This window comes from Mirounga leonina, unplaced genomic scaffold (genome assembly GCF_011800145.1).
Source record: "Mirounga leonina isolate KUSES-001 unplaced genomic scaffold, KU_Mleo_1.0 Mir_128, whole genome shotgun sequence".
In the NCBI taxonomy this organism is placed as follows: domain Eukaryota; kingdom Metazoa; phylum Chordata; class Mammalia; order Carnivora; family Phocidae; genus Mirounga; species Mirounga leonina.
In genome coordinates, this window is record NW_023270320.1 from 34,997,848 (window position 1) to 35,011,393 (window position 13,546).

General features: G+C 49.2%; 1 protein-coding gene and 1 long non-coding RNA gene across 3 annotated transcripts in view; one reads left to right on the forward strand and one right to left on the reverse strand.

Annotated features, from left to right (window-relative positions):
• MCPH1 (microcephalin 1) overlaps positions 1 to 13,546 on the reverse strand; it is a 248,745-nt gene that overhangs the window by 11,156 nt on the left and 224,043 nt on the right. For both annotated transcript variants that reach the window (XM_035004310.1, XM_035004311.1), the window contains exon 13: positions 3,177 to 3,414. In XM_035004310.1, the coding sequence (XP_034860201.1) occupies positions 3,177 to 3,414 (238 nt within the window). The remainder of the gene's footprint in view (positions 1 to 3,176; positions 3,415 to 13,546) is intronic.
• On the forward strand, positions 5,578 to 13,531 carry LOC118010113. Its single transcript, XR_004679122.1, has 3 exons — positions 5,578 to 5,686; positions 7,960 to 8,044; positions 12,654 to 13,531. It is a non-coding gene; the product is annotated as an uncharacterized LOC118010113 (long non-coding RNA).

Sequence of the window (13,546 nt, forward strand, 5' to 3'; positions counted from 1 at the left end):
CAGACGGTGAAGAGATAAAAAGGCTTATCTGAGGGAATATAGCGCTAGGATGTCGACGTCTCGGGGAAAGAGACTTTCTTTTTGGTGCTGATCATCTTTCCCTCTGCCAAAAAACAAATGAACAAACAAAACCCAAACTTTTCAGAGGTTTCTAATGGCTAAAAAAGCCTGCTTGTCGGTCCCCCATGACTTTATTAGTGTCCACATAAACAGAGATCCCATAAAACATAGGAATAAATATAAAGGTACTAAAAAAAACTTGGCATCTTTTGTTTTGGAAAGCAAATGACAAATCTGAAACTGGATACAACGAGCCACTTTTTAAGACTTTTAAATACTTGATTCAAACTACTCTTAAGTCTCAGGGACCCTACCTTACACGCTGATCTTCTAGTTGGAACAAATTTAGAGTATTGCTTTTCAGAATTTGTCACAAAATAAGTTTCTTTTAAATTGGTGCCTTAACATGGTTGTAATTTTAACTTTCAAGGGCTTTGATTCCAAATTTTAATTGATCAGTGTTTTGGGAATAAAATATTGTCTGGATGTGCTCACAGTGGAAGCTCAGGGGAAGGAGACAAGTCTTCAGAAGAGAAAATGTTGCTGTATCAGTGGATCCAGTCACCCAGGGGTAAGGGACTGTGCCCACTGTGGTGCGAGACACCTTGCACTCTCTTGTGCCATCTCCTCCGACCATCACGGGGGGTAAGCAGGGCAGAGGTGATTACCTGTGTAACAGATGAAGTAACTCACGTGCGGTGAGGAGAGGTGGTTTGCCACTGCCCCCACTCGGAGAACAAGCAGAGCCCTGATGGGAAAGGACACGCAGTGCTCGGGATCCTGTGTTTTGTGGGTCTGTGTGTATGTGGAGAGACATACAGATGAAATCTCTTTATTGGCGCAAAGCTGGGGCTGTTGTATTGTCACTCAATTCAAAAAGAGAAGAATATAAACTCATAAACATGTGAAAAATGCATTTTCTAACACCCAAGTCACCAGAAGCGCCCTGGTGCGGACAGGGGCAGCGGCCAGAGAGTCAGGGGGACTCACCTTAGGGGTGAGGATCTCACCACGCCGAGAGCCAAGGATTCCAGAACACACAATACCCGGAAGTTGCCAAGGGCACACGCAGATGGTGTAATCAATGACAAATCAGAAACAGGACATGAATTATGGGAGAGGAAAGAAACTCGGGCCCGTGGCTCCAGCTCTGAAACCCAGAGAATTCCACAGGGCGTTGTGAAAGTCAAGCCCTGGGGTCAAGCAGGTAGAGATCTGCCTCCTAAAAACCCACTGGCAGGAGAGCAGAATGGCAAAACAACGGGAGGAACTGGGCCGGCGGCTGAACTGTGCATGATCTGCGCACAAAAGCCGCGGGCAACAGGAAGGGGCGGCAGAGTTCCCCAACCTGGAAATAATAATCGTGCGGACCCAGACGCTGGCCCTGTGCACGGTACACAATTTGCAGGCGCTGTAAAGTTTAGTTGTTGATATGCACTGTTGATATCAATCGTGTGCACAGTTCCGTTAGCTGAATGAGACATTTTTTTAAAAAGCAAAATTCTGGTCTCCAGTTGGTGTCATTTTGATCCATGCACTTTTTTAAAAAACAAAACAAGAACCTCTGTTTCAGAACATAGGATGTTTTGAAGGTTATATTCTTGGCATTTAGAAAAGTAAACAGCCTCTTGGCTTTTGGACTGTGGCTAAAATCATAGGGTGTTGTTTTTTTTTTTTTTTAAATTTGTCTCTAGGCAGAAGATAAATCACTTTGCACCAGAGAGTAAAAAATTACTCTTGATGGCCATACTTTTAAAATATATCAAAGGATGACCATCAGTCATTTAAATGATATTCATAAAATGTCTGTTTGATAGATGAATGCACCTTGGACACGGTATCTACTTATCTGTTAAAGGATATTGCCTAGGAAGGGGTGAGAAAAGCCAGAAGTTTGGGATTTAGAGATGAGGGGAGGCAAATAGGAGGAAGACTCTGCAACAGCGAAGCAGGAGGGCACAGAATACACTTCTCAAGTCTCCAGGAGCCAGGTAAGGATCTTGGCTAAAGGTGCTGACACCGAAGTAATTCAGTAAGAGCAGAAGAAGAAAAGTTTCAGGAGAAACGAGGTCTGACTTCCAGCCTCCAGGCTGCAAGAGAATAAATCCCTGTTTAAGCCCCCTGGTCTGTGGGACTTGGTAGGACAGCCCTGGCAAACTGCTACCTTCATAAAACCCCGTACAAGAAGGTTTGGCCCTAACGCGGAGCTCCAAGGGCATTGGCCACGTCCAGCCCTATCACTGCGCAGAGGCCGCCTGTCGCCCCCGCGCCCACTCCTCCCGGCTGTCCTCGCGGCCTCCGGATCCCACCTTGCAGGCTTGCTTAGCCCACTCCTCCTGGAGACCCCTGCAGCTCTCCCAGAGCTGGGGTCACAGCAGACAAGCGCGCCTGGCACCCCACTGTCAGGCTCTTGGAAAGCAGAGCATATCTTCTACCACATCTTCTCCTTCAGGATCGAGGGAAGCGTTTGGTGTTCTCTATGCTGCCATGGATGCCAATTTGTACATCATGTTCATGTCCCGTTTTTTTTTCTTTTTTAAATAAAAGCTGTAGCTCCTTTTGCACGAAAGCGTACCTTTCTGAGCCCGCGAACAAATGAGTGTGAGGGGCAGCACACACACGAGAAAGGGGTGGGACACCGGGTGGCAGGTCCTGATTTGGGCACCAGCCCACACCCTGGACACAGCACGACAGGCACTGGCGGCGGGGGTGGGGGGGAGAGGAGCGTCTGGGCGGAGGGTGGACAGGCCTCAAGGTCTGAGGCAGCTGTGGCAAGGCCGGCTCTTTCACACTAGCTAGTGAGGTGAAGTACCTAGAGTCTAATAGGATTTCCTTTGTCCTTGTGAACTGGACTTTGGCTGACAGTCAAAAGGAGGAGGGTCTAGCTTGGTTGGTGACTGACAGCGATTACAGGATTCTGTTAAGGCAGACGCGCGGATGCTGAGAGTCCATCCAAAAGCCCCGAGGCGACATCGCCGCGGTGTGGGCATCACGTTTCCCCCAGAAAAACCTGTTTGTGTGGCCGGGACCACAGAAGAGCAGCTCCAAAGGGGACACCAGCAGCTACTACAAGCAGAAGGCACCTTCCCCATCCATCCCTGGGTGCAGATTCCTACCTAAGATCCATGTTTCTGACAGATACTTGGTGGTCGCCTTCCTCCTTCCTTGGGAGGGTCCGATGGAGATGCCGGCCTGGCGGGGGATTCGCGTGATCTGACCCCCACACAGGAGGACCAGTTCCCGCAGCTTGGTTCTGGGGGGATTGCTGGCCGGGGTGATGAACATCACAGGCTGGTCGGCAAACAGGGTTCCCCGGTACTGCCCTGCAGACAGACCACGTTCCAGGCGGCAGAGCTGTGGGGCAGAGACAGGGGTGGTTAGCAAGGCACCCATCATTCCATTACGTGGATAGGTCGGCCATAGAGCTCACTTCCTTTTTTCAGAAGAGTAGACCAAAGGTAAGGTTGTGCGTTCTCAGGTGAATTCTGAATTCTGAGGATTCAGGGGAGATCATAACATTTAATGATAATGACAGGTCACAAGCAAATAAAATTGACCTTTGCTGAAGCAGCTTGCAAGCAAAAGTACAAACAAATTTATAGCCCCCACCCCCCCAAAAAAGGTTAGGCTTTTGAATTATTACAAATTCTAAACCAAAATAGTGAAAAGGAATCAACCATTCAGTTGACTGAGGAGAACAGCATCTGCATCCTTAAATCGTATTCAAGCTATGAGTGTGGATGAGTGTGGAAGAGAAAATGAGAGTGTTGGAGAAGGAAGCCCACCTGCCCTGGACCAGCAGCACAGACGGTCCCAGGCCCGGAAAGGGGCCTGCCTCAGGCACCATGGTGTAGATGGGCAAAGGGAGGTTGCAATTATATAAAGCAGGGATCCTAGAGCTCTTCCCGGACTCCTGAGGTGGTGGGGGGTGGGGTGGGAAGTATGCAGAGGTTGCTTTCACTGAGTCATCATGGAAATGGTGATGAGGAGTATCGGAGACACTGGGAAACATTTCAGAAACAGGGATGTTAAATTGTTCTCCTTTTTGTTCTGATAAAGTTGTGGTTGACTGGTGGACCCAAGGGACAGTGGGAAGGCCTGCTTATTCTAAACAAACGTTTCACTAACTACAGATTAATAAAGACTTCTTTTTAAGTGCAAATACCCTCTCGGAGATGTCAAGGGTGAACTGTCATCCACATTTTGAGTATTTTAATCAGCTTATTTCCCTGAGGATGGAACTGAACATTTGAGATAAGTGGGCTCAGAGAAACTCTGACTGGAGATATGTGGGAAGAGAACTTGAGGGGTGCATCTCAGGGGAGTGTAAACTGCGTGGGGCAGCGTGGCGGGAAACAGGGCAACAACCAGCCCCAGAGCACAGAAAGGGGCTGGCTCTGGAGGTAAGAGGGCAGCAAATGATACCTTCCTCCACCTACATCGCTGACAAAGTCGAATGAATTCTTCTTCCACTAGGTTTTCATAGTCAGAAAAGAATCTCATGATGAAAAAATTTGCTTCAACATTAATTGAACCAACCCAGTATACTTAAATATGGCCATGGAATTCTCTTCACTCCTCACCAGTTTTGAATTATGCAACGTAAGACATCACATTTAAGCACCTTCATCTGATTGGGTAAGTGGTACAGGATCCTGACAATGAAAGCAACAGTTTTACTCGTGTGTTAACTTTGTTTAATGCTTCTAGGAATTTCTAATATTCCTCTGAGATAGGGGGTAGGGTCTCATTTAATTTTGCAGATGAAGACGCAGAGGTGGAAGTCCACCAAGATATCTGCTTTGGCTAAAATGGTGAGTCAAACTGCAAGAAAAAACCCACGATCCTTCAACTTGGTGAGTCACTGGACCATGTTGCACTGTAACTAGAGATCAAGAAAGAATCTTACTAAGGTTGATACAATCCTTCATTTAAAGAACTATAAAAGTAGTTGATAATTGAAATGATACAGAAGGTTATTAAAGTAAAAGGAATTTTCCTACGTTAAATACTGCTGTATGTTATTCAAATTCATTCTTTTCCTTTCCTCCTCAGGGGCAGGGCACGGTTTCTGTGGGGGTACTAACCTCTGCAGATCCATGTATTCAAGATAAGGGACCCTTCCCAGCTCAAGGTAAGACTCAGCATTGGTCCAAGCAAATCACAGTGATCTCATTTCCCTTGCAAAGGACTGGGTCAAGCATGCATTGGACTTGATCATGGCCAATGGGATCTGAGAATAAGTCCGCTGAGGGCAGTCTTTCCTCACTAATATAAACTAATGCATATGCAAAAATACCTCTTATTGGCTGGACTCTGTCATGTTGACAATAGGATACCTGGAATTACTGAAGCTACCTGAGGCCATAAACCATGCTGAAAATGGCCAAGTGGGAAGGCCTGGATCCTCAATCACCTTTCTATGTCACTGGATTGACCAAGCCAGGAATTGTCCTTTTTTTTGTTCTTTCTATGTCAGGGGCGGTGGGGGGGTGGGAGGGAGGGGGGAGTATGATTTTTTCATTTCTTTAAGCTACTTGTTTGTTGAGATTTGTGTTTCCAGGAGCCCGAAGCATCCAGATGCTGCAGTCCTCAGACCCCTGCCACCTACCAGAGGTAACCCCTGGTAAGTGTTTGCTGTGTTTTTCTAAATTCTGTACAATGTTCACACACAAAAGCATTCAGGATACAGTTTTTCTTAAAAACACAAAAAAATAGGATCAAGGATATATCTTGGTATGTGAATAAGCAGTAAATCAAACCCATATTTAACCCAAGAGAAAAGGACATATGTAAGCCTTTCAAATGGTTAGAATGTGACTTGAGTAGCTGACCGCTTTGAGTCTTCATTCCCCTCCCACATTTACTGAGTGCTTACTGTCCACCGGGCACGTGCAAGATGCTGGGGAAGCAGAGAGGATTAAGACATGGTCCCTGACCTCGGTGTAAAGCACGTAATACGAAAGTCAACAAATGAAAATACTTCCTTTTATTTATTTATTCAGCTTGAAATTAAAGGAGGCAAAGAATTACAAAGATCTTATTCTTTACTCAAAATAATTGAGACTACGTGCATGCTGACTTTCTAATCCTAAGTAAAACAATTTCTGGGAAAGCTTAATCAAGATTTAGGTTGCCTAAAATTAAAAATTAATTTGGGAATTTATCCTAGGAATACAGTCCTTTATGTATATGAGGACACGCATGGGCTGGAGTTCATTGCCATAGAAACGATGACTGGCAAGTTCTATTTATATTACGGGTATGGTAGGACCCACGATTCTCCTTATTACTGAGCTTCAGCTATGTGCATTCTCTAAGGGATGGTCTCCAGAACTCGATCCTTCCCCAGTACTGCTCCAGGACAGACTGCCCCTGTTGCTCAGCCCCGTGCCCCCCTGGCGCTTTCACATCTTCGGCCCACAGGGGCCTATAAACACGAGTTCCAGTGCAGCCTCGCCCCGGAGACCCCCATTCTGTCTCTGAAAGCACAGGCCAGTCACTGGCTTTTTAAGAATCCTGACCATGGCTGGTCAGCTTTACTCTCTAGCCCAGGGCACCGCTGTGCCCCCACTGGTCCATGCTGTAGGTGCCAGATGACGCCCTCTGAGCATGCCCCCTTACCCCGAAAGGCTTACAGCTTATTATTACCATTGCCTTCGCCATCACTTTTGTAATAGCAATCAATTCACGGCAATGTGCCCCAAATCCTGATTCCATTTCAAACTTGTCAACACACGTGCAGTGCAAATGCCGTCAGCGGCAGAAATGGGTCTGGGTGGCAGTGGGCGCTAATGGAGGCTGGTGGAGGGCATGGGCTCACTGCAGGGGTGATCGTGGCGACAGCCTCAGAGGTAACCAGGTTTATCGACACTGACCTAGAAATTTCTTGCTAACTGTGGTTAAAAGATTTTTAAAAAAAATCATAACTAAAAAAAATTATAACTCTTACAGTTCATTTTATTTAACTCAGATGCAATAATGTTTCCAAGGAGAATTAACACATGGATAGATTGGGAATATGGAGACGAACCTGCAAATGAGCCAAACAATTGGCTTTTCCATGGGTGTGGGGGCCTTCCCTCCACCAGACAGGATTCAGTTCATGCCCATAGACAAGATTCGGTTGCACTGCCCCTGGATCGTTACAATTTACAGAGCTGTGAAAGATTCAGAGGCAGTCTAAGCCAGAACCGCGCAGTCTGGAAAGGTGACCTCAATCTAAAAAAGTATAGTTGTCCAAGGAAGCACTAAATGTTTCCTACAAAGCCCAGGGTGTCAGCTGAAAAATGATGGAAGAAAAGGGGATTAAGTGGAGGTAAGGGACTCCTCTAGGCTTAATTATCGTCCACCATAAACGGGACAGGTCAGGAGTCTGGGTGAGTTTGGGGTAGAGTTCAGAAGAGTTCCCAATTTTCTCTATGGTGATGTAAAATCAGTACATAAATTAATATACACGTGTGTGTGTGTGTTTAAGACAAGGAGAGGGCTGACAGAAGGCAGAAATCTTTCTCTGCCAGGAGATCTTCATCTGAACCCTTGGCTGTGGAGGATGGGGACTATGGAAGGGTCTCAGTAAAACAAAGACATTATCTGTGCTTTATAAAATGTTGCCTTTGCATTTGTGTCTTCATCAAAAAAGCGATACTGATTTAATGGCTCAGAACCTTCCAATCTATTTACAAGGCAGCCAGTCAAGGCAGACTGTACTGTCGACAAAGCTGAGCAGAGCAGAATTCCACCCACCCACCCACCCCCGTCCATGCTTCTAGCTTCGATGACTCCCAGATATTTAGCCCTGACCAAGATGTTAGCCCCATGGCGGGGAGGGTATTGACGGCTCATTTACTCCAGACACGGGGCTTAGATTTCAGTTGGTGAATGTGCCTTTCCTTCCAGGTGGAGCTCACCTTGATGATGATTCTGAATCACTGACGGTTTCCATAGGAACCAAAAAGCCACATACAGACTTTTGGCTTGGAGAGTGAGTAGAAAGGTGTTTGCTCTGAGAAAAGCACATGGAGGGGCACTTCAGGTCAATGGTGTCCGAAAGATCATAGTTCAGGATCACTGCAGGTAAGGGATGAGGGGCTTGCCAGGTGATCACAGTAACAAAAACTAACTTCTAAAAGCACTGAAGTATGTGCCATGGTGACGAGGCTGAATAAGGGGGGGCCAGCTGAATCCTGATTATATAGTCAGCTACCTAGTTAACAGGGAGCCATGAAATCCTCATGTGGGGGTGGGGAAGATCGCGCTGCAGACAACACGGAGGTGTGGAGAGCAGAAACAGGCGGACCCAAAGGAAAGAAGTGCGGCAATTTCAACAAGAATTGAGGCAGGGCAGGGGGAGCAGGAAGGGAAGTGTATTCAGGATGGAACAAGAAGGCAAATTCAACAAGAATCCTGTTGTCTTGTACGCTTCTATTATAATGGGGACGGGTTAGCTCCAGAGTCATGAACAGAGCCATGAATGCTGCGTGTAGCAAAGCTCAGCTGTTGGGTGTTTGAGGTTTCCAGCAAATCCTACCTCTCTTTTCCCCCAGTTCAACTGGGAGAAAAGATACAGGTGCCAAACACAGGACAGCAAAATCACTTTCATTGGGCCTTGGACCTATGGCCATGTGAGTTTGCTAATACCGCCCTGACGACCTAGGAGGCACCCCCAAAGGCGCGGTTGGCTCTGCACCAAGTGCTTTCCTCAGGAAGGCAGGCAGGTGCAAAACGGGTGCAGAAGGAGCTGCATCAGGATGCCTGTGGGGCTGCCTCTGCTGGGCGGGGGCGGAGGAGGGAGGCGGCGGGAGGCCCGGCAACACGAGGCTCCTCCTAACACCAACATGAGCGTGCAAACAGCTGTGGTACAGTGAAGCTGCTCACGCTCGGTCACCTGGGGCAATCAGACTCGCGCAAAGTCCCCGCTCCGCAGGAGCCCAAAGATCCCAGCGCTACCCACGCAAAAGAGAACAAGTTAGACCCTGAGACAACTGTTTGGAAACACAAAATTGAGAAGTTTCACCTTCTAAAAATGTCAATGCCTACACCTGACCATGCTTAATGGGTTGAATATATCAGACGTAAAATGAACTTGTCATTGGTACTGAAGAGAAAAAACAAGGTCTGTGGTCCTGGGAAATTAAAAAAAAAAAAAAGCTTTTATGGGATTTAAGCAAATGTAAGAAATGTTACAAAGACAAGGTCTTCAAATGATGACACAGTGACTCCTGAAACTCTGCATGAACCCCCCTCAATTTTTTTTTTTTAAGATTTTATTTATTTGAGAGAGAGAGTGAGAGAGAGAGAGAGAGCACAAGAGGGGGGAGTGGGAGAGGGAGAAGCAGACTCCCTGCCGAGCAGGTAGCCCGATGCGGGACTCGATCCCGGGACTCCAGGATCATGACCTGAGCCGAAGGCAGTCGCTTAACCAACTGAGCCACCCAGGCGCCCCCCCACTCAATTTTCAATGAAAGTCTGTTCTTGCTGCTCTCTGCAGCTTCCACCCCCACCCCAACTGGCCCACAGCTTTGAGTCTTACCTGCTCAGGCAGCCTGGCCCCCCACCTCACTGCGACTGCCCTCCCTTTCACTGCCCAATCGCTATACCCCAGCTCGCTGTCCCTCCCGTCCTAACTCCTGGAAAGTTAAAAAGACACATAAGTGACCCTTTGAATACCCTGTATCGTCCCAAGTGCCTGGACCCCCCTTTCCTGCACCCACCTCGGGCTCTCACGCTTGGTACCAGAGTCTCATACCTGGCAATGCCCTCTCCCCTCCAAAGCTTACAGCCCATGGCCGGTCGTTACTATCGTTCCCATGACTCCTCCATCCTTCTCCCTGTTAGCCTGGTCCCAGTCAACTGCTGCCCACTGCCCCCCCCTCTGCCGCCCACCCAAGGGCAGGAAGGGACACTGTGCTAGTTCCCTGAGACACAGCCACACCTGTTACTGTAGACAGACTGTCACCCTTTACTGTCCGCTAGGAGTCCCGCCCCATCCATTCTCCCTTCCTCCCCTGACCATCAGAGCCTGCTTGCTGTATTCACACCTGCACAGACAGTCCCGGCATCCTGCCCACCCCCAAACCTCTCCCTTGGTCAGGCATCCCCCTCTTCCTTGTGTCCTTTCCCAGGACAACTCCTTCAAAAAGCAGTCCCCGCTGGCCTCTCCTTCCCATCCTCTCTTCCATCCACAGTCACCCCACTTTTGCTCCCACGGCCCCTCCCACCACCAAGACCCCCCAGGGCTGACTCCTCTCCCAGGGCTGAGCAGGACAGGACGCTGGACACTGCAGCCCCTCCCTCCACTTCAGTCACCTTCTTTGCTTGGCTTCTAGCCCATGTTCCTAAATCTCCTCCCTTCCACCCTGGTTGCTGCAGCTGTGGTGGATCTTTCTCTTCTTGCTCCAGTGCCACAGCTCTCCACGCTGGGTCCTCGTCTGCACTCGCTCCCTGGTGACCTCGTCCAGCGTCCGGGCCTTAGACGGCTTCCGTGTGCCTGTGATGCCCACATTTTGTCTCTAGCTCAGAATCCCAAGCCAAGGCACTCCCTTGGCCTCTCCCCAGGATCTCTAAGAGACCTTGCAGGCCCAAACCAGCCTCCCCTCCTCCTGCAGCCTTCTCCATTTCTGGCCGTTCCATTCTTCCAGACGCCCAGGCCCAAGACACGGAGGTCAGCTTCTTCTTCACAGCACATGCAGATGAGGACCATTCCTCATTGTTCTGTGCTCCAGTCCAAGTGAAGCCAACACCACTCACCTGGGTTAATGCCTCTGAGCTGGTGTCCCTACTTCTAAATGTGTCCCCCCTTCAGACTCTTCTCAACAGAGTGAGAATTTTAAAAACCTGTCCGATCATGTCTCTTCTCTGCTCAAAATGCTGGTGCCTCATTTCATTCAGAAGAAGAGCTGAAACCCTTGATCTAGGCACCATGACCACTGCTTCCCACTTACCTCTTAGCACCTTCCACCTAGTTCATGCCCCACCCCCTTCTCTGAACACACGGGAATACTTGTGCCTCGGGGCCTTTGCACCAACTTTCCCCTCTGCCTGGGATGTTCTTCCTTCAAATGTCCACACGGCTAATTCTTTTACTTCTTTTGAGTCTTTACTCAGCTGTCAGCATTTCCATGTGGCATCCCCCCAAAATCCCAACGCCTTTATTCTTTTTCTCTTGCCACACATTTTATTGGCTTCTAAGATAATATACAATTTATTCCATGTTCGTCATGCTAGAACCTAAGGGCAGGACTCTTTGTTTTGTTCAGCGACATATCCCCAGCACCTAGAACAGTGCCTGGCACATAGTAGGTGCTCAGTTATGCCTGTTGATCAGTGAATTTATTGAGTGACTATGGAGAATTGTGTTTGGGAGTCTGATTTCAGGACAACTTCTACTCTAGCTACCGCCCTCCCCAGGGGGATAGCACAGCAGCAGTGACAAGACAAAAAGGATTTCCAGGAAAGGGCAGAGAGCAGGGTGGACGGGCACCCTGGGAGAAAGTTCCATAGCACAGTAGGGCCTTCAGCTATGGAAATGCATAGATGGGAGACCAAGTACCTCAAGTCTGGGAGAAACAAAACCGGAGAGGAGGTGGATAGGTGGAGACAGGGAGGTGGTCAGCCAAGGCACGAGCGAGCACCTGTGTCCGCGGCAGACCAGGAAAGAGGGGGCAGAGGACGGGCCAGCTGGGGGAGCGGGCAGAGGGTGCCGGGGCACAGGTGAGCATCTCGGGACACGACGCTGGGCATTGCAGAGGACGCACTGGAAAAGACAGGAGTGGTGCTGGAAGAGCAGGGGGTGGGTAAGGGTGTAAATCACTGGGGTCACAGAGGGGTTGACAAGGGGGGTGCATCTACAGGACACCCTGAAGGCAAGAAGGTAAGAGCTGCCGATGGGCAGCATGTGGGGGACGAGAAGGGGGGGGCTCCAGAGGAACTCCCGCCAAGATGGCAGGAGTGCTGACTCCATAGAGACTGGTCCACCTGCGGGGAGGGCAGGGGTGGGGGGTGCAAGCCAGTCAGTAGCCAGACCCACACTCAATTGTCAGTCGCTGGCACTCAGAGTTTAAGCCTGCTGCAGCTGGTGCCCACACACTTTTTTTTTTTTTTAAGATTTTATTTATTTATTTGAGAGAGAATGAGATAGAGAGAGCATGAGAGGGGGGAGGGGCAGAGGGAGAAGCAGACTCCCCGCTGAGCAGGGAGCCCGATGTGGGACTCGATCCCAGGACTCCGGGATCATGACCTGAGCCGAAGGCAGTCGCTTAACCAACTGAGCCACCCAGGCGCCCTGGTGCCCACACACTTCTGACTGGTGTCCTCCTGGGACTCACGGCAGAGCCCAAACCCCTGCACCAAGAGTGAGTTTCCTTTACGGTCTCACATGGTTCTTCCACTCTGTAATACATCAGCTTGTTGTACTACTAACATGTTCTAAATCCTTATCAATAAGGAAGCACATCCCAGGGAAAGTCAGGGCATGCACAGCTCAGGTCAAGAAACATAGCTAGAGTGACCTCTGAATGCCGCTCACCTTTAGAATGAAATACCCCAGCATCAAAAGGGATTATGTACATCCAAATTCTGCATTTTATAAACAGACCAAAGCCGAGAGTAAGGAGGTGCTGGGAGCCACCCAGTGAGTAAAACAAGTGGACTGCAACAGAGGGATCCAGGAACTCACGTTCCCACATACCGACCAGGAGCGGTGCACAGGGCTGGGGTGGCAGGGAGGACAGCAACCATGAAGAAGCATGCACGATCCCTCCAGGCAAGTCCCCTCCCTGCCACCACCGGTGCCACTCTGAGCTTCAGTTTGGGCTAATACCAACACGGCCCAGGGGTAAGGGGACAGGACAGGAATGCACGGGGCCACGCAGTTAAGGCAAGTCATCCTGCCCTCCTCCTGCCTGAATTCTTGACAACATCCCCGCCCTCTGAAACATCTGGTCCTCCTGGCCTAGGACGTGTCACCCCTGGCTTTCTCCCTCAGCCCTGCTCATCTTCCTTTCCAGCCCCCAGATGCTGACAACTCACAGCCCCCTCCTCTACCTCCACAGAGTCCTCTGACACTCCCCACTTAGTACAGAGATTTCCTCTGCCCTCTGGGACCATTTAACGAACTGAGTGCTGGCCTCTCTTTCTGGAACATTCACAGACCCTGGGCACCCGACCACATCTAAATCTTAACTCGTGCTCTTCATTCTCAAACCAGGTCCCACTAAATCACAGCTAAAAGTTACTAAGAGCTGACTGTGTGCAGTTAAGCACCTCCTGTGAGTTAGCTCATTTAATCCTTGAAATAAACATCTGTGAGAGACATTCCCTGTGTGCAGCTGATAGTGGAGAATGACACAGACTCAACCTCCACGAGGTCACAGAGCTGGGAAGGGAAGGAGCTTGGATGCTAACCCTGCCAAGCTGTGTTCTTGAGAATTACACAATACTGCTTTCAGAATCTCAGGGAAGGCGACCCGCCACCTGGGCGTCGTCC